The sequence below is a fragment of the Lutra lutra genome, chromosome 15 (assembly GCF_902655055.1).
Source record: "Lutra lutra chromosome 15, mLutLut1.2, whole genome shotgun sequence".
In the NCBI taxonomy this organism is placed as follows: domain Eukaryota; kingdom Metazoa; phylum Chordata; class Mammalia; order Carnivora; family Mustelidae; genus Lutra; species Lutra lutra.
This window is the reverse complement of record NC_062292.1, coordinates 43,589,765-43,610,541: the sequence shown is the minus strand read 5'-3', so window position 1 is coordinate 43,610,541 and position 20,777 is coordinate 43,589,765. Positions and strand designations below refer to the sequence as shown.

Below are 20,777 nucleotides of genomic sequence, written 5' to 3'. Positions count from 1 at the left end.
CTGTTACCTCTCTGAAAAATCACATTTTCAAAAGACAACACATTCACACCTACTAAACGGCCAAAATAAAAAGAAAAAAGGAGACAAAAATAAACATTGGCAAGGGTATGGAGAAACTGGAACCCTTGTGCACTGCTGGTGGTAAGATTTTTATTGGTTCAGCTGGTGTGGAAAATAGTTTGGCAGTTTCTCAGAAAGTTAAACATAAAATTATCATATGACCCAGCAGTTCCCCTCCTAAGTAGTATATACCCCAAAGAACTGAAAGTAGAACTCAAACAAATATTTGTACACCAGTGTTCCCAGGAACATGATTCACAATAGCCAAAAGATGGAACAACCCAAACAGCGCCAACGGGTGGGCAGATAAACCAGATGTGGTGTAAACACACAAGGGATAGCGACTTTGACATCTCTTGACTCTGACTGTGGAGTCTGTCTTTAACCACACAGTTTTATCTTTAAAAATTTTATGGTCAAATTTGTCTCTCTCTTCCTCTTACAGCCTCTTTGGTTTTTGTCTTATTTAAGGCACGACCATTTCCTAAATTTTCCTCTAACATTATTTCACTTTTCAGATTTAAATTTTCATCTATCTGGAATTTGTTTTTGTACAAAGTTTGAGGTCTTCATTTGTTTTCTTCCAGAGACGGACAATTATATCAAAACTATCTATTATATAAGCCACATTTTCCCCCAACAAATCCAAATTCTACCTTCATCATACACTAAGGTACACAATACTATATATGTTGTGCAATGTTTATGAAGACAAGTGACAAAATTATGTATTTTTATATGTTAGAGGAAAAGAACTGAAACAAGACACACCTAATTAATAATAGTGTTGTCTTAGGGGGAGGGGATTTTGGGCAAAGAAGGGAGGAGACGGTCAAGGAGTCTCTATAGATAAATACTTTATAAGTAAACACATTATAAAATTGAATTTTGTAAGAATACATTTGCTATATTTACAATTTCAAATTAATTTTAAAGAAAACAAGTTTGTTAAAATGAAGCGAGAGAGATGGAAAACAAACATGTAACTTGGCCCCAAATTCTCCGCTAGCCACCCATACCCTAAAACATAAATTTTCAAAATGTACTGTATTTTAAGCAATGTGTAACCTCCACATCTTTATTTAACCAATAATCAATTCAAATTTTGAGCAGTGAAACTATTTATTAGTTTCCCTAATACAGCATTTAAAAAATAATCCTTTCTGCTCTACATAAAATCCTAGTCAGTAAAGTTACCTACATGCTCCAACTCAATTTTTTAAAAGCTTACAGAAAACTAGGAATACCTAAAAATGATTTACCTGATTGGTCTGTTCTGGAGAGATCCTGCAAGCACTGTCAGAAGTTGAACACTGGGCAGAGGTGGAAAGTGATGTCATTTTGGCAGTGAAGAAATTGCCGTCTGCTGATAAATCTACAAGGAAAAAAAAAAACATTATGAAATGTCTTCTAAAGCAGAAAATTTTCACTTTAAGATTTACAAAACAGCAGCCAGCAGAAGGTTAAAAAAAAAAAAAAGACACATGTATCAGAGGACCCTACACAAATGGTTCTCGATACTCTTCTGATCCCTTTCTAAGTTCAGATCCTCCAAAAAACTGGAGAGCTTAATTAAGAGTCAGAGCCATCCATGCTTCCCTCAGGTGAAGTCTGAAACAGAAACAGGTTCAGGCATGCTCCAACCTCCACAGTGATGATAATGAGTAAACTGTTTTAGCCAAAGTCAAATTCACAATCATTACCTCCCCAATGGGCATCAGGGTTTCAGTAACTCCTCCCCTCTTAACAGTGCTCAAGAGCAACCCCCTGGAAGACAACAGATCATAGAGCTGGGGGACGTGCCAAGATTAAGTAATAGATTTATGATTCCAAGGGCACATCAAGAAACATGCAACATGTTGAAACATGTCTTGGCCAAGCAATGGCAAGAAAGTGAGAGTCAAATTACTCAGTATCAGTTAAGGCAGTTAGTTTTTAATACCTGCCAAACCCAGAGAGTATAGCAACTAAATGCCTATAAGATGGGTTAAGCCAAGGTGGGCACATAACGTGTGCCAAACCTAAAGAGTATAGCGGTACCTACAAGATGGGTTAAGCCAAAGTGGACATTTATCATCAAGGAAAGCTGTAACACGAAATGAAATAGAGTAAGGTTCAGTGAAAATTTTTCAGCTTCTACGGTCTCTTCTTTAAAAAAAAATTTTTTTTAAGAAGGAAAATAAATTTTTAAATAAACTTGTTAAAGTTTACCATCAGGTCTTTTTCTAGTAAAAAGGTGGTAAGTGATCAGTGAAATTTATGATAACAAGCCACATCAGGGAAAAGGTGAAAGGGGCCTGGAAAAACTGACAAACAGTCTGGATAAAACTAACAAGATTCCTCAATCTTCTGAGAATACTTACTGACTCTAACACAATTCAAATTCCTCCCTCCCCCATCGGCTTCCCTTGCTACAAAATGGGAAGTCAAATAGGATACAAGCATAATTTACAATTTTAAAGCAGCTAGCTTTTAATTAGCATTTCAAACCTTATACCTAAAACACCAGTCCAGATCTCCCCAAACCTGCCAGTCCTGCAAGTCTTCCCCACCTCAGCAATCAACAACTCCATCCTTCCAGCTACTCAGGTCATCGACCTTGAAGCCATCCCTGATTCCGTTTTCTTTCACATTCCACACCCAGTTCATGAATAAACTCGAAAGCTGTTATCTTCAAAATATATCCAAACTCTAGCCATTTCTCACCACTTCCACTATTACTACATTAATCCAAACCACCTACCCCTCAACTACACTACCCTCCTAAGGTTTTCTTGCTCCCACCCTTGCCCCTCGAGCTCCTAACCTCCTCCTTTTGTCTACTCAAATGTCAGTTTACCGAGGAGGCCTTCTGTGACTACCCATTTTTAAAACTGCAGCTTCCAACCCCCAGTATTCCCTATCTCCTTCCCTGCCTTATTTTTCTATATCGTCCTTATTACCAACCAACATACTATACATTCTAATTCCCTATCATGTAAAACAGAAGCAACAAGTGGGCAGAGATCTGTATTTATTCATTAATCAGTCCCTGGTGCCGAAACTGACAATTATGTACATGTTACTGTAGAGTAACATGATGGACACAAGTATCAGTAACAGTGTGGATGCTGGGTGCCTGGCTGGCTTAATGGGCGGAGCATGCGACTTTTGATCTCAGGACTATAGCCCCACGTTCAGTCTGCACTTAACCAAAAATAAAATCTTAAAAATAAATAACAGTGTGGATAGTTTCCAAAAATGGTCCTCAATGAACGCATCTCCCAAGTAGCTCTGTGACGTTTATCAACAGAATACAGCGTAAGTGGTAATGTGCCAATTCCAAGCCTGGTGGCTTCATTTTTTGTGCTCTTGGAGACCCGTAAATTCTGACTGCTTTACTAGAGACCACATAAAAGGGCCATGTGGGGAGGATTAGTTGTCCAGCTCATCACAGCCTTCTAGCCACTCCCTCCAAAGCACCACATATAACAGGACATTCCAAAAGCAGCTATTGCTTGACCAGAGCTGCATGACAGACAAGAACCATCCAACTAAGCCCACAAAATCATAAGAATAAATCCAATGGCTGTTGTTTTAACTAAGGAGTTGGGTGGTTTATGACACAGCACTAGATAATCAAAACAAAAGGTGCAGACTCAGTACCAGGCACACATACTAACCCATTTAATACTTAAATAATCCTATGATGTAGATAATAGAATTATTACTATTATTTACAGTATAATAATTATAGTATAATAATTATTAGTAGAATATAACAAACATTATTCTTTGTTTTACATCTAAGGCAAGAGAAGCATAGAGATGTTATTTGCCCAAGATAATACAATTCAGTGAATTGCTGGAGTCGATTTCAAACTCAAGAGTTCTAAAGACCTCACTTAGTAATATATTTTTGCCCCTTAGACCTCAATATACAGAATTAATCATAATCTTTTTCTTCAACAGACTCTCATTGTTTATCAGCACGTGGCCCACTTTTCCTTGATTCTTCCTGATGCAATAAACATCCACAAAGCAGTACTCTTGACAACCACCTACATTTAACGATAATATCCTTCCCTAGCCCATTCCCCTGCCTCTCCCCAACAATCATCCTTATCCTGTTTTGATTTTCTTTCCTTCCTTTTTATGCATTTTAGTGCATCAAAATGGAATGCTACAAGTAAGTATTTTTAGGTTAGCTGCTTTTAACTTAAAAGAAGCAGGTATAGTAATTTTTGAGATTTTTGTTTCACTAACGATTCCTACTGTTGTGTCACTTTATTTACTTTTTTTTAAATTAACATATAATGTATTATTGGGGCGCCTGGGTGGCTCAGTGGGTTAAAGCCTCTGCCTTCGGCTCACGTCATGGTCCCAGGGTCCTGGGATCGAGCCCCGCATTGGGCTCGCTGCTCAGCAGGGAGCCTGCTTCCTCCTCTCTCTGCCTGCCTCTCTACCTACTTGTGATCTCTGTCAAATAAATAAATAAAATCTTTTAAAATATATATAATATATAATACCTAGTGTTCATTACATCATGTGCCCTCCCTAATGTCCATCACCTAGCTGCCCCACACCCCACCCTCCAGCAATCTTGTTTCCTGTAATTAAGAGTCCTTAGTTTTTTTTTTAAATTTTATTGTAAACTAAATATAACATAAAATTTACCATTTTTAAGTGTACAATTTAGTAACATTAAGTACGTTCACAATACTGTACACCATCAACACTATCCATTTCCAGAACTTTTTAATCACCCACACTGAAACTCTGCACCCATTAAACAATGAACTCTCCAATGACCTCCTGCCCCCAGGACCTTGTGATTACAATCCTACTTTCTGTCTCTATGAATATGCCTATACTAGATAACTCATATAAGTAAAATCACAGTATTTGTCCTTTGGTGTCTGGCTTATTTCACTTAGCATAATGTTTTCAAGATACATCCATGTCTTAGCATACCTTATTTTTCATTCATTTTGACTGCTGTATAATATTCCACTGTCTGATGACAATTTGGGTTGTTTCTAGGTTTTCACTATTATGAAAAGTGCTACTAGTAATATTCATGTAGATGTGCAAAAAAGGGATCTCTTGGGCATACTACAAAAGAAATTGCTCACTCATAGCATACATGAATACTTAACTTTAGGAACTGATACCAAAGTGTTTTCAAAGTGTTTGCACCAATCCACAATCCCAACAAGGATCTGTAAGATATCCTGTGAATCCATCCCCTCTCCATTATTTGATGTCATAAAACTTAACTTTTGCCAATAGGTATGGGCTTTTTCTCTGTTCACTAATGATAATGATACTAAATCTCTTCATATGCTTAGCAGCTTTGTTTCCTCTTCTATGAAACATCAGCTCATGTCTTCTGGACATTTTCCTGATTTTGTTATACTTAATTTATAATAGTTCTTTATAAAAATTTTTAATATTAGCCCTATGTCAAGTGGGTGTCCTGCAAATAACTTATATCGTCTTTTCCATTTCCTAGAAGGTACCTATATGAAAACTTAATTTTAATAAAATCAAATTTATATTTATCAATCTTCTCTTTTTTAGTCAACGGCCCCTCTGATTTAAGCACTCTTATTCCCCAAGGTCTCATATTCACCTATACTTTCTACTAAACATTTGTGAGTGTGTGTGGTGAAAGGATGACATTTTATGACCTTTAAATTCTTAATCTGGAATTGATTTCTTTTTAGAGATCAATTTTACTCTTCTTCCCTATAGAGAGCCATTTTTCCAGCTCGGTTTATTGAACATGCATTCTTTCCTGCCAGCCACCTCTTTTGTATACAGAATTTTCCTTACATACATGGGTGTTTGAGTTCTCTATTCTGTTCCACGGATTGATCAATCTTTCTAAGTTTACTCAATTTAACACTGTCTTAATTCCGATCTTATAATAAGTATTCCTATCCAGTAAAGCAAGTCTTTTCCTTCATGTTCTTTTTTAGAAGTGACCAGCTATTCTTGGCCCCCCAACTTCTTAAAATTTTTAACTTTTTAAGTTTTCAATTTTAATTCCAATATAGTTAACATTAGTTTCAGGTGTGCAGTGTAATGATTCAACAATTCTTTTCTTTTCTTTTCTTTTCTTTTTTTTTGTCAGAGTGAGTGAGCACAGGCAGACAGAGTGGCAGGCAGAGGCAGAAGGAGAAGCAGGCTCCCCACCGAGCAAGGAGCCCAATGCGGGACTCGATCTCAGGACGCCGGGATGATGACCGGAGCTGAAGGCAGCTGCCCAACCGAGCCACCCAGGCATCCCTGATTCAACAATTCCATACATTTCTCAGTGCTCACTGTAAGTGTACTTTTTAATCTCCGTCACCTATTTCACCCAACCCCCACCCACTTTCCCTCTCTTCTGGTAACCATCAGTTTGTTCTCTGTGAGAGTTTGTTTTCTTAGTTTGTCTCCTTCTTTTCCCTTTGCTCTTCATATTGTTTCTTAAATACCTCATGAGTGAAATCATATTTGGTTTTCCTCTTATTTCGCTTTGCATTACACTCTCTAGCTCATACATGTTGCATATGACAAGATTTCTCTTCTCTTTTAGAACTGGATAATATTCCAACATAATGAGCATATACACCAACCTTCTTTACCCATTTGTCAATAGACACTTTGGCTGCTTCCATAATTTGGCTATTGTACATAATGCCACAATGAACATAAGGATGCATGTATCCCTTTGAGCTAGTGCTTTGTATTTTGGGGGTAAATACTCAGTAGCGCAACTACCGGATCATAGGGTACTTCTATTTATGCTTTTTGAGGAACCTCCATACTATCTCCCACAGTGGCTGCACCAGTTTGCCTTCCTGGTCCTTATCTCTTCCACATAAATGTTAGCATTATCTTTTCCAAGTTCCATAAAAATCCCTGTCGGGATTTTGAATGAAATTATACTTTATATACAGATCAAACTGTTTTCTCATCATCAACATCATATATTTCTCTATTTATTAAAGACTTATTTAAGTAAAATTTTCCCTTTGGAGAGTTAACACGTCTGTTAAAATAATTTCTAAAGTTGATATTCTAATACTACTGTGATGGCTTCTCTTTCATTATGATTTTTAGCTTTTGCATATATACAGAAATACAAATGACTTTCAATAATCTTCTGTCCAGTCACCTAGATGTATGTAACTATTTCTAATAATCTGTCTGTGAATGTTTTTTTCTATGCAAATAATTATGCCACCGGCAGATAATCTTATCACCTTCTTTCCAATTCTTATGCTCCTGATTTCTTTCTTTACTGCTTAGGACTATCAGCACAATGTCAAATACACACGATCCTGGGCATCTTTGTTTCTGACTTTAAAGAAAGTGCTTCTAATGTATCCCTACATTTTTTTTTTACTGTTTGTTGTTCTCTAACAGTTACTCTATCAGTTTAGAAGGGTTTCTCTTCATCCTCATTAGCTAAAAACATATCATGGAAAGTGGTTTTTATAAAATATTCTTTCTGAATCTACTGAAATGATGATTTTTTTTTCTATTAACCTACTGATGTGGTGTTTCTGAATTTCATTTCTGGATTTTCTAAAATTAAATCCTTACACACCTGAGATAAACCAAACTTGGTTTGGGAGTATTATCCTTTTTTGTACACTGCTGGTTCTGATTCGCTACTTTGTTTAGGTTGTCAAGTCTGTATTAGGGAATGAAATGGGTCTACAATTTTCCACCGTTAAGTTTTTGTCTAGTTTGGATGTCAGGGCTAGCAGGCTTAACAGACTCAATTGTTGAATAGTGCCTATTTTTCTATTGCCAGAGGAAAAAAATTCTACAAAATAAAGATGTTCCGGTCCTTGAAAGATTGACAGAATTAACCTTTGAAACATAAAACTCGGGGTGCCTGGGTGGCTCAGTTGCTGGGTGTTTGCCTTTGGCTCAGTTCATGATCCCAGGGCCCCAGGATCAAGCCCTGCATGGAGCACTCTGCCAGGCGGGAGGCCTGCTTCTCCCTCTCCCACTCCCCCTGCTTGTGTTCCCTTTCTCACTGTGTCTCTGTCAAGTGAATAAATAAAACCTTTAAAAAAAAAAAAAAAAAGGGACGCCTGGGTGGCTCAGTTGGTTAAGCAGCTGCCTTCGGCTCAGGTCATGATCCCAGCGTCCTGGAATCGAGTCCCACATCGGGCTCCTTGCTCGGCGGGGAGCCTGCTTCTCACTCTGCCTCTGCCTGCCATTCTGTCTGCCTGTGCTCGCTCTCTCTCACTCTCTCTCTGACAAATAAATAAAAAAAAAAAAAAATCTAAAAAAAAAAAATCTTAAAAAAAAAAAAAAGAAAGAAAGAAACATAAAACTCGGTGTTTTCTTTCTGGGAAGGTTTTTAATCGCTATTTTAATTAAATAAATATTAGATTATTCAAGCTTTTTATTTCTTCTTCCATTTGTCTAAGTTTTCAAAATTACGGGCATATAGTTGATATATTCTCTTTTAATCTGTGTACAGATGCATCTTCCTTTCCATTCATGATATTACATTTTTTCTTATTACCTCTTCTACTCTTAAAGAATTTGTTGCTCATTTCCCAGTTTCTTAAGTTGGACATTTAGCTTACTCCTTCACTTATAATTTGAATATTTAAGGCTACAAATTCCTTCCCCCTCCCACCCCAGCAATATTCTTTAAGTTAGCCCACAGATTTTGCTATATGAAGTTTTCCTTATCATTCAGCTGTTTTTCAATTTCCATAATTTTTTAAATCCCTGAGCTTGATAGCTATGTCTATGCATACTATATTTTCTAAATTTACGTTTTTGTGACTAACTCCTAATTGAACAGCACTGTGGGGAGATATCATCCTCTCTGTAAAACCCGTTCTTTGAAATTAAGGCTTTCACCTGGTCTGGTTGGCGATCAATACTATAATGTATGCTTGCAAAACTCTGTGTTACGTTAAGCTTGCTAGCTTTTTATAATCTTATATATCTACTAATTTGTTAGTCTGACCTACAAATAATTAAGAGAGATATAATGAAATCTCCCACTACAAAGGTGGACTTGTCCATTTATCCCAGCGTAGTTTCACCAATTCTATATCATCTATTTTAAGGACTTTTTTTTTTAAATATTTTATTTGTCAGAGAGAGAGAGGGAGAGCGAGTGAGCACAGGCAGACAGAATGGCAGGCAGAGGCAGAGGGAGAAGCAGGCTCCCTGCCGAGCAAGGAGCCCGATGTGGGACTCGATCCCAGGATCCTGGGATCATGACCTGAGCTGAAGGCAGACCGTTTAACCAACTGAGCCACCCAGGCGTCCCTATTTTAAGGACTTTTAATCAGAGGCAAACGTGCTTTAAATTGCTGTATCTTCTTGCTGAATTGACATATTACTATCATTATATGGTCATTATATAGTGATTGTCATTACATAGTGATTCTTTCCATCCCAATTAAGACATTCTGTCCTAAAGCGCATTTTATCTAGTATTAGTGAGGTCATGCCAGCTTTAATAACTCCAGGTATGTATTTTCCCCATCTTTTACTTTCTATTTTTACATGCCCTTAAGCTTCTGGTGTGTCCCTTGTAAAAAAAAAAAAAAAAAAAAAAGTATCTGAACTTTGGATTTTTCAACCCAGTTTGCCAGTTTTTACCTTTAACTAGTAAATTCAGTCCATTCACTTTAATTAGTATGTATGGATGTTTCTACCATCCTGACAGCATTCCAGTTTGTTCTACTCTTCCTATGCTTAATGTTACTTTCTTAAAAATTCTATCTCCGGAGCGCCTGGGTGTCTCAGTCATTAAGAGACTGCCTTTGGCTCAGGTCATGATCATAGCATCTTGGGATTGAGCCCTGCTTTGGCAGCCGGCTGCCTGCTCAGTGGGGAGCCTGCTTCTCCCTCTCCCACTCCCCCTGCTTGTGTTCCCTCTCTCACAGTCTGTCAAATAAATAAATAAAATTTAAAAAAAAATAATAATTCTGGGGGGTGGGGGGGTTCAGTGAGCCCGGTGCTGGGTATTAAGGAGGGCACATATTGCATGGAGCACTGAGTGTGGTGCATAAACAATGAATCGTGGATCACTGAAAAAAAAATTAAATTAAAAAAACTCTATCTCTGTCTCCCTGCTAAAAAGATAAGAACTTTATTTTTTTTTAAAGATTTTATTTATTTATTTGACAGAGAGAGATCCCAAGTAGGCAGGAAGGCAGGCAGGCAGGCGGGGGGGGGGGGGGGGGGAGCAGGCTCCTCAAGGAGCAGATAGCCAGATGTGGGGCTCCAATCCCAGGACCCTGAGATCATGACCTGAGATGAAGGCAGAAGCTTAATCCACTGGGCCACACAGGTTCCCCAAAGATAAGAACTTTAATATGATATCATCTGGACTTTAAATTCTGACAGACTTTTTTTGGGGGGGTAGGGGGGGCATAGCCTTTACAATTAATATCAATTATAATAATCACCTTTACTTCACCGATCTAACACCTCCTGGATTTGAATCAGTTAGTATTTCATCCAGAACTGGACTCAATATGGGTCTTTGTATGGCAAGGCTTCCAAGACTTCATACACCTGAGAATATTTTTATTTAAATGAATGTGGCTGGGTATAAAATTCTAAGTTTCTCCTCAAAACTCTGCAAACACTCTTCTTTTCCTGCATTTAGTGATGCTGTTCAAGTCTGATGTCAGTTTAATTTTTGTTCCTTGTAGTAATCTGTTCTTTCTCTCTGAGGCTTCTTTTGCTTTGTTATTCTTAAATTTCACTATAATGTTCCTGGAAGCAAATTTTTCCTGATCACTCATCTTCAGCATTCTAAGAAAACTTTCCCTTTGAGGACATTCATTTTTTTTTTTCTTTTTCTTTCTTTTTTTTTTTTAAGATTTATTTTAAGGAAAGCACAAGAGCGGGTGGGGGATGGGCAGAGGGAAGGAGAGAAAATCTCAGACTCCCCATCCAGCACAGGGCTCAATCTCACAAGCCTGATATCATGACCTGAGCCAAAATCAAGACTCAGATATTTAACCAACCAAGCCACCCAGGCACCCCCCCCCCCTTTTTTTAAGATTTTATTTATTTATTTGACAGACAGAGATCACAAGTAGACAGAGAGGCAGGCAGAGAGAGAGAGGGAAGCAGGCTCCCTGCTGAGCAGAGGGACTCAAATCCCAGGACCCTGAGGTCATGACCTGTGCCAAAGGCAGCAGCTTAACCCACTGAGCTACCCAGGCACCACCCCCCCTTTTTTTAATTCTAAAAGAGAACTATTTTTCCCATTATTTCAAGCATATCCTTTTTTTTTTTCCCCTAAATGCGGGCTCCACGCCCAATAATGGGGCTTGATCTCATGATCAGGAGATGAAGAGTCGCATGTTCCACCAACTGAGCCAGTCAGGCACCCCCACCTTTTCATTTTTATTTAAGATTCCTGGGGCGCCTGGGTGGCTCAGTCTTTAGATGCCTCCCTGAAAGGGTCCTGGGATCTAGCCCCACTTCAGGCTCCCTGCTCGGCGGGAGGCCTGCTCCTCCCTCTCCCCCTGCTTGTGTTCCCCCTCTTGCTGTGTCCCTCTCTGTCAAATCAATAAATAAAATCTTTAAAAAATAAAATAAGATTAATATTATTTATGGGTGCCTGGCTGGCTCGTTGGTAGAGCATGCAATTTCTCATCTCAGGGTTGTGAGTTCAAGCCCCACATAGAATGTAGATTACTTAAAAACAAAATCTTTAAAAAATGAATTTTAACAGAAAGATTCCTATTATTTAGACTTGAGTACCTCTACATCTATTATCCTTACCTTTCAGTTTTTCTTTTAGATTTTCTCTTTATCCTTTTTTTTTTTTTTTTTTTAGTTCTGGGAGATTTTCTCAATCTGGAGTTCTTTTTTTTTTTTTTTTTTTTTTTAAAGATTTATATATTTATTTATTTATTTATTTGACAGAGAGAAATCACAAGTAAGCAGAGAGGCAGGCAGAGAGAGAGGAGGAAGCAGGCTCCCTGCTGAGCAGTAAGCCCGATGTGGGGCTCGAACCCAGGACCTGGGATCATGACCTGAGCCGAAGGCAGCGGCTTAACCCACTGAGCCACCCAGGCGCCCCTCTTTTTTTTTTTTTTAAAGATTTTATTTATTTATTTGACAGAGAGAGATCGCAAGCAGGCAGAGAGGCAGGCAGAGAGACAGGAGGAAGCAGGCTCCCTGCTGAGCAGAGAGCCCGATGCGGGACTCGATCCCAGGACTCCGAGATCATGACCTGAGCCGAAGGCAGCGGCTTAACCCAATGAGCCACCCAGGCGCCCCTCAATCTGGAGTTCTAATTCATTCTTCAATTGTATCCATTCTGTTATTTCAACCATTGCATTTTTCAACCCTAGTATTTTGGACTGGTTCTCTCAGCCTCTGCTTATTCTTATTTCAAGTTCTTAAGATGTTCCCCATTCCTTTTAAGATAATTACCATTCTAGGGGTGCCTGGGTGACTCAGTGGGTTAAAGCCTCTGCCTTCGGCTCAGGTCATGATCCCAGGGTCCTGGGATTGAGTCCCACATCAGGCTCTCTGCTCAGCAAGGAGCCCGCTTCCCCTCCTTCTCTCTCTGCCTGCTTGTGATCTGTCAAATAAATACAAATCTCAAAAAAAAAAAAAAAAAAAGATAATTACCATTCTAACTTTAAACTCTATGTCCATCTGTTCTATTATTTCTGTTCCAATGAAACTTATACATTATTCTTCTCCTGAAATACCTGTGCTCTTCAAACGTCTTTGTTATTCTTCCCTAGAGGGCAGGAGATACTCTGAAAGGCAAAGAATATGGGGCAAGACCAGATTCCAGCCCTTATTAGCTGCAGCAAACTGTAGTAAGGTAGAAAATAAGTAGTAGGGTAGTAGGGCTCAGCCAGAAGAGAGTGAGACTCTTGACCTCAGGGTTAAATTCAGGCCCCATAGGAGGTGTGGAAATTAAGTCAAAAATAAAAAAATAAAGTTTGAAAAAAAAAAAAGAAAAGAAATACGAAGTACAAAAGTAGAAAGACCCAAGCACCAGAAAACCATACTCACTCTTCACCCCATTCACTCACTACCCAGATCAAATACTCATCCTTTGTTCCCCAAGGAGAAGCAGCACTAGGACAGGATTTGAGGAGACCTAAGGACTTAGAAGGTAAAAGAGAAGTGCTGTCTAAGGTCAGTCTTCACCTATTTTTCATCAGCTGCTCACAAGTATATGCTTTTGTAATGCCCTGATTCATTGAGGAGAGCTGGACTAGGGCTCTGGGTCACAAGCATAGAAAAATGTAATTCCAAAGTATTGAGGCAAGGAAGAAACTAGAGCAGTATTCCAACAGTCCCTCCCCCATGGTTTTATTCTCCTGTCCCAGACCAAAGCCACCTCCCCATACACACACACACACACAGAGTTCAAAACAGCCCGCATCACCAGTCTGTTTCTCACAGCATTTTCCGATTACCATTCCTATAGGGATGATTCTGGAAGCCAGCAGTCATGCTAATTCAGCCTCTCAGTAGGAACAGAAATTGACTACTGGGCAGGTCTGAAGAATTTAAACATCAACAAGGTTTTCCTACTTTGCTTTAACACCTGGTAGAAAATTGTGCCATTAAAAAACAAAACAAAACAATCCACTGCTTTAAAAGCAATGGAAGTTAAGAGCAGGACAAATTAGATTGCAAAGCAGAGGAGGAATGAGAGGGAATGGAGACAAAATGGAAGGATTTTGAAATGAGAGAATCGTGGAAAGAATGGGAGGGGAAGACATGAGCAAAGGCACTGTTCAAGACGTATGTGAGAAATGAAGTCAGCTGACAAGCTCTGAATCCAAAGCAAGATCTTGTCCCTTTCCCACTTGGGAGTCTCTTTTGATTACAGGTTTAAGTATTATTACTTGCTCCTTAAAAGAGGAAACGGAGCCTAAAAGAAGTCAGATAACTTGCCTGAGTCTAAAGCTATTCTTTCCCACTATGCTACCAGTGAGCAGTTACATTCAGTTGCTCAAACCAGAAAGTAGGGGGCACCTGGGTGGCTCAGTCGGTTAAACATCTCTTAATTTCAGCTCAGGTCATATCTCAGAGTTGGGAGATCGAGCTCCGTATCAGGCTCCACACTGGGCAGGGAACCTGCTTGGGACTCTCTCTCCCTCTACCTCCACGTCACCCCCTCAACGCCATGTGTGTGCTCTCTCTAGACAGATAAATAGGTTTTATTTATTTGTCAGAGAGAGAGAGAGAGAGCACGCATGCAAGCCTGGGAAGCAGCAGGCAGAGGGAGAAGCAGGCTTCCCGCCAAGCAGGGAGCCTAATATGGGACTTGATCGAGGGACCCTGGGATCATGACCCGAGCCAAAGGCAGACGCTTAACCAACTGGGCCATGCAGGTGTCCCAAAAATAAACAAACAAATTAATAAAACCAGAAGGAGTCCTCTTATCTCTCTCTTCCCATTATCACATCATCGAACCTGATCAATTTTAACTTTTTTTTTCTTAAAGATTTTATTTATTTATTTGACAGAGATCACAAGTAGGCAGAGAGGCAGGCTCCCTGCTGAGCAGACAGTCCAATGCGGGGTTCGATCCCAGGACCCTGAGATCATGACCCGAGCCAAAGGCAGATGCTTAACCCACTGAGCCACCCAGGCACCCCTCAATTTTAACTTCTGAATCTTTCAAAACCACCCCTTCTTTTCATCTCCATGACTGTTTCCCCCAACCAAAAGTGTTATTCCCTCTGTGCATCACTGAAATAGACACTTCACTGATCTAACTCCCTCCAAACCAAATTCCACACTACAGCTAGAAGGATTAAAAAATAAATAAATAAATAAACAAACCCAAAGCTACAGTGCCAGGCCCTGCTTGAAAGCTTGCTACTGCTCTAAAGATAAACACACAATCCAGCCCCAGTCTTGCCAAACTTTCCTCTTGCACCTCATGTTCTCCACGCTCCCTGCACCTCCTCCCCACCCTGATCTTTTAGTTTCTCACAGCACTTACTTCCTGCTTCAAGGGCCTTTGCACACATTGTTCCTTCATTTGTAGCACTGCTGAGTTCTACGAAGACTGATTCATCCTAGAACTTCTAGTCTCAGGTTAAATATTACCTCAACAATCACTAACAGCTGATAAACCATTTAAGTAAAAAGCTTGGGGAGGGGGAACTTTAAAACACAGGGAGAAGGCCAAGAATACTCGACCACTGACAAACCTCTCTAAAAGACGGTCATTTGCATCCTGTACTTCTTGATGGAAGGCAAGAGGAAGCACCCAGAACCTCCTACCTACCTCCTGTGAAGTATTCTCGACAAAAAAAACAACTAATCAAGCTTCTACATCTACTAGTTAACTACCTGCTTATAGGAACAACCAAGGATAAAGGAATAAATATCAAAAGCAAATAATTAGCCAAACCCAGAATGTAGGAAATGCTACAAGATCTCAGATGGTGGGGCGGGGAGGGTGGGGGGATATGGTTAAGTGGGGAGACCATTATTTAGGCTTAAAAAAACATAAACTTAATACAGCATGCAGACCTTGTTCATTCAAGTCCTAACTCAAAGAAACTATCTGTAAATGCCACTTTTCCCTAAACAATCATAAAATGTTGAATTATGTACTAGGTAGTAGATATTAAGAAACTGTTAATTGTAGTAAAAAGGCACTGTGGCCATTTTCTTAAAAATCCTGACCTGATAAGAAATACATTCTAACATATTTAAAGGTAAACTGACACTGTGTGATATGCTTTAAAATATTTCACTAAGAAATTGAGAAAAATGGGGGCGCCTGAGTGGCTCAGTGGATTAAGCCTCTGCCTTCGGCTCAGGTCGTGATCTCGGGGTACTGGGATCAAGCCCCGCACAGGGCTCTCTGCTCAGCAGGGAGCCTGTTTCCCCCTCTGCCTCTCTGCCTACTTGGGATTTCTCTCTCTGCCAAATAAATAAATAAAATCTTAAAAAAAAAATCACAAAAATTCCATTATCTATTACATCTTGAAAAACGATTACTCAGAAAATACTGTTACCAAAAAGAATCTACATTATTAACTGGTGCTGCTTTGGCTCTCTGGAAATGTTTCTTTCCAGCTAATAATAAACCTTAGAAATAAGTATAAAAAACTGAAAAGAGGGGCGCCTGGGTGGCGGAGTCCTTGAGAGTCTGCCTTTGGCTTGGGTCATGATCCCAGGGTCCTAAAATCAAGTCCCACATAGAGCAGGGGCCTGCTTCTCCCTCTCCCACTCCCCTTGCTTGTGTTCCCACCCTTGCTGTGTCTCTGTCAAATAAATAAATAACTAGATAGATAGATAAATAAATAGCTGAAAAGAAGAACACGTGGGTGGCTCAGTCAGTTAAGCGTAGGCCTGCGGCTCAGATTACGATCTGCAGGGTCTTGGGATCAAGCCCATCTGGCTCCCTGGAGTCTGCTGCTCCCTCGGCCCCTCCTCCCCACCACTTGTGCTCTCTCTTGCTCTGCTCTCTCTCAAATAAACTTAAAAATCTCTTTAAAAAGCTGGCAAGAGGGGCACCTGGGTGGCTCAGTGGGTTAAAGCCTCTGCCTTCAGCTCAGGTCATGATCCCAGGGTCCTGGGATCGGGCTCTCTGCTCAGCAGGGAGCCTGCTGCCCCCTCTCTCTCTGCCTGCCTCTCTGCCTACTTGTGATCTCTGTCAAATAAATAAATAAAATCTTCTTTAAAAAAAAAAAAAAGGTGGGGTGCCTGGGTAGCTCAGTGGGTTAAGCCTCTGCCTTCGGCTCAGGTCATATCAGGGTCCTGGGATCGAGCCCCGCATCGGGCTCTCTGCTCAGCGGGGAACCTGCTTCCTCCTCTCTCTCTGCCTGCCTCTCTGCCTACTTGTGATCTCTGTCTGTCAAATAAATAAATAAATCTTTAAAAAAAAAAAAGGTGAAAAGAATTTGCCTACTTTTAAATGAATGAGGGAAAAAAGTTCTTTGTGCAGTTTTCTTGCTTTCAAAAAAAAAAAAACCTCTCCCTGGAACAAACTGATGGTTGCCAGAGAGGAGGTGGTGGAGGGACAGGCAAAAATGGGTGAAGGGGAGTGGGAATACAGGTTATGGAATGACTAAGTCACAAAGATAAAAGGTACAATACAGGAAATCTAGTCAGTGGTATTGTACTAGCGCTGGCGGTGACAGGAGCTGCACTTGCCTAAGCACAGCATAATGGATAGAGCTGTCAAATCACTACAGGTACACCTAAAACGAACGTGACATCATGTGTTAACTGTATTCAACTTAAAAAAATAATAAATAAAATAACCCAAAGGACTCTTCCTCAAGAGAGATGGGTTTATTGACAGGGAAGCCATGGAGCACCTGGGTGGCTCAGTCAGTTAAGCACCTGCCTTCAACTCAGGTCATGATCCCTGGGTTCTGGGATCAAGCCCCACTTCTGGCTCCCTGCTCAGTGCAGTCTGCTTCTCCCTCTTCCTCTTCCCTTCCCTCTTGCACACTCTCTCTCAAATAAATAAAATCTTAAAAAAAAAAAAAAGGTAAAGCAAGAGAAGCCAATTCCACCACTTCATTCCACAGTACAGCAGAAGTAAGGATATCCCAGGGCAGGCCAAACTACCCTCTTTTTCAGTGCATTTGAAGAGTGAAGGACTAGGACACATGGGCCTGTAGAACTGACTCAGGATGCACGTCCATTTCCAGACTCTCCTCCCCTCACTGGGTATGTGTGCATGAGCTGGTCTCCAATTTACTGTCTCCAATCCTGCGTGGTACTCTTCTCCAAGTTTCCACTTCCACCATTCAATCCCCACCATGACCAATGATGAACTCAGTTTCTTCAATGGGTCAAGTCCTTTTAACACTTACCTCTTAGGTGTTTTTAGTACTGAGTTTTTCAAACTACAAGTTGTACCCAGTGAGTCTTAACTGCTCCCTCCATTAATGAAATAGAAGAGAATAGAAAATAAAAGTAAATAACAAAGGAAGTTTTGTTCTTGTGGAGCCTGTTTCTGTTATTGAAAACAGCCAACACAAAATGGTTAAGCACCTTTGTATGAGGCACTCTTTAAAGCAGTAACTTTTTTTTAATTTTGGCAACAACTCATTCAATCCTTACAGAGATCCTATCAGGTAGATATACTATTGTCCTCATTTTCAAAGGAGAAACTGAGGCAGAGAGGAAGATAACTTGCCAAAAATGGTCTTAGAGTCCAACCACTCTGGCTGAAGAGCCAGAGTTCTTAACCATTCACCCTCCTATATGTACCGGGTCACAATATAAAACTTATTTTTAAGTTTTGGCTTAAAAAACCAAACCATGGTTTAAAAAAGTTTGAAATCCACTGCCTTTGGATTTCAGATATCATCAAGCACCTGTCCTTTTTCCTCTTCTGTGATATATTTTCTATTGAAATTCTTATTCTTCTACCTAGGTCAAAAGTCACTTCCTCGGCCGAGGCTTTCTGACACTCCAAGGGAAGCTGATGACACCAGAGCCCCTCTATTACCACTTACCACATTTTTTATTTGTGTCGTCTACTAGGCTGAAATCAGAGAGCAGTTCACTCATCTCTTGGTGATGCTGGAAGAGTGGTTTTTACCCTACACTTAGTCCAAGAGACTCCACCTCATCTTCAAATCTCTACCTCTGAAGACAACTGTGATTTTAAGACTAATTCAATTAAAAACTTGTCAGAATTTAGCAGGATTAATCAATCATTCGTAACTCTTTAAAGCCCTAAGGACCTCTACTAAACATTACTGTCTGATTTTCTTTCAACTACATATTTGAGAGTAATAAAAACTTAAAAAACAAAACAAAACAAAACAAAAAACTACTGTACTATTCAGATGTTTAGTTCTTACCAAATCTGTGACACACCTACGCAGGTAAAGTGTGTAGCAAGAGTATACTCCAGCACAGTTTGCAAAACAATGTGCCAGGAACAACTTAAAACTCCATCCGTGGGGAACTGGCTAAGGAAACTGTTGCACAACCCTCTAAAACAACACTATGCACGTGTTTAAAAGAAAAGTATGACCTCTATATTTGATGGAAAGCTGTCCCTGGTGTTATCTTAAAAACTTAAGGTGCATAACAATGCATACAAAATGACCCCACTGTTGTTTAAAAATGCGAGTACTGTAGCAAAAAGTCAGGAAGGACGTCATCAAGCAGTTAACAGTAGCTAGCCTGAGGAGAGAACCGGTTAGGGTGAATGAACAGTTAAACTTTACACACTTCTGTATTCTGTGCTTTTTTTTTTTTTTTTTTTTTACTTCAGACACACTTTTTTTTTTTTTTTTAATAAACTACAAAAATTTGTGATCCTGACCAGTAGTGTGTGAAACAAAATATTCTGAAATAAATACTTTTAAACTGAATTATCTTTTGGGTGTCAGGAAGGTATGAGGAGGGAGGAGACAAAACCTAAACTGAGATGTAGGAATACTTAACACCCAAGGTACTAAGTACCTTTGACAGGTGACCTGTTCGGGGTGGAGGAGCTGCCTAACCAACACAGCGCTTCCCCGATGACAGGGAAAAGCAACAGCATGTTCTGCAGGTGTCGCTTTAAGAGTGGTTTATCGAAATCCGGGGGGGGATCCACTGGACGGTCGGCCGTTTATAAAGTACGTATTTTCCCCAGCCCCAACTCCGGATGTTCTGCTTGGGCGGGTCTGGGTGTGGTCCCGAAATGAGCCCTCTTCAAACTGGCACTCGAGCGCCTCGGACACAGATGGTGCGCAGCCCTGAAAGTGACTACCTTCAAATCTTGAGACACATCAATGTCCCTCTTCCCCCCAGCCCCCTGTGGCCACTATTTCCTCCTAAGGGCCTCAGTAGGTTTCCAATGTTGCGTCCAGTTAAACATCGTCCACCGACCACTTCGAGTCGAGGTTTGTAACTTGGTGGCCGAACGGTAGCAAGCACGTCACTGCACCTCCATTTTTACCTTCCGCGGGGCCTCAGCGCAGAACCCTTCCCCCACCAGCTCTTCTTCCGCCCGGCACGACCGTCCCAACGCCGCCACCCAGGCTTCAAGCTCCACCCGCCCGCCGCCCCAGCTCCGAGGTCCACCGAACTGGCCGCGCCACCGCCCGCTCCCCGCTCTCCACCTCCGGCCCCCAGCCGCTGGGGACCCGGCAGCCGAAACCCAAGAGCCACACCTTAAGCCCGCTCCATGAGTCGCTCCCCCGCCGAGCCCGGGTGGGGGGAGGGGACGTCAGTCACAGGCCCGAAGGCCTCAGCAGCATTTTGAAACGGCGAGTAGAGAGAGCGCAATTTCCGGCCTCCTGAACCCGTCTCGTACAAGGGCTTCCGGTGAGGCCTCCGGAAACCATAGAGGTTCCCCTGGAGGGCTAGAAAGGTAGAAAGGCTGGGCTCTCCCTGCCATAGAGTAGAGCCCAGTCCAGAGAGAGAGAGTCCAGGTCTTGGAAGACTGAGTTGTGAGAAAACGTTTCAGGAACTCGCAGAGTGTGACGGTATTCACAGACGTGTCCTAGGAAATCAAAAATCAAGGAAGGGAGAAACCTAATAGCATAGTCAGAGACAGCCTTTTGCTCTTCCAATAACCACCATTTTCCTCACAGTTGACTTGAATATTCACTCTTAACTCCCCAGAGTGGTGGCTGAAGAGGGCAAAGAACATGTTAGCCTTGTCGCTAATTGGGGGAGATAGGACTAGAATATACACGACTAACTCAAGACACGTGGTAAATGCTGAAAGAAGTGCAAAAAACCGGGAGGTGGGGCTTCTTTGGATCATGCAACCT

General features: G+C 40.8%; 1 protein-coding gene across 5 annotated transcripts in view; it reads right to left on the bottom strand.

The window, feature by feature from the left end:
* MDM4 (MDM4 regulator of p53) overlaps positions 1 to 20,328 on the bottom strand; it is a 44,281-nt gene extending 23,953 nt beyond the window's left edge. For 3 of the 5 annotated variants that reach the window (XM_047703793.1, XM_047703794.1, XM_047703795.1), the window contains exons 1-2: positions 19,477 to 19,907; positions 1,323 to 1,435 (exon numbers count right to left, since the gene is read on the bottom strand). In XM_047703793.1, coding sequence (XP_047559749.1) covers positions 1,323 to 1,435; positions 19,477 to 19,558 — 195 coding nt within the window. In that variant the 5' untranslated portion in view covers positions 19,559 to 19,907. Of the gene's footprint in view, positions 1 to 1,322; positions 1,436 to 19,476; positions 19,908 to 20,171 lie in introns of those variants that run through there. The other 2 variants (XM_047703792.1, XM_047703791.1) reach the window with 2 other exon arrangements.
* Positions 20,329 to 20,777: the final 449 nt, after the last annotated feature.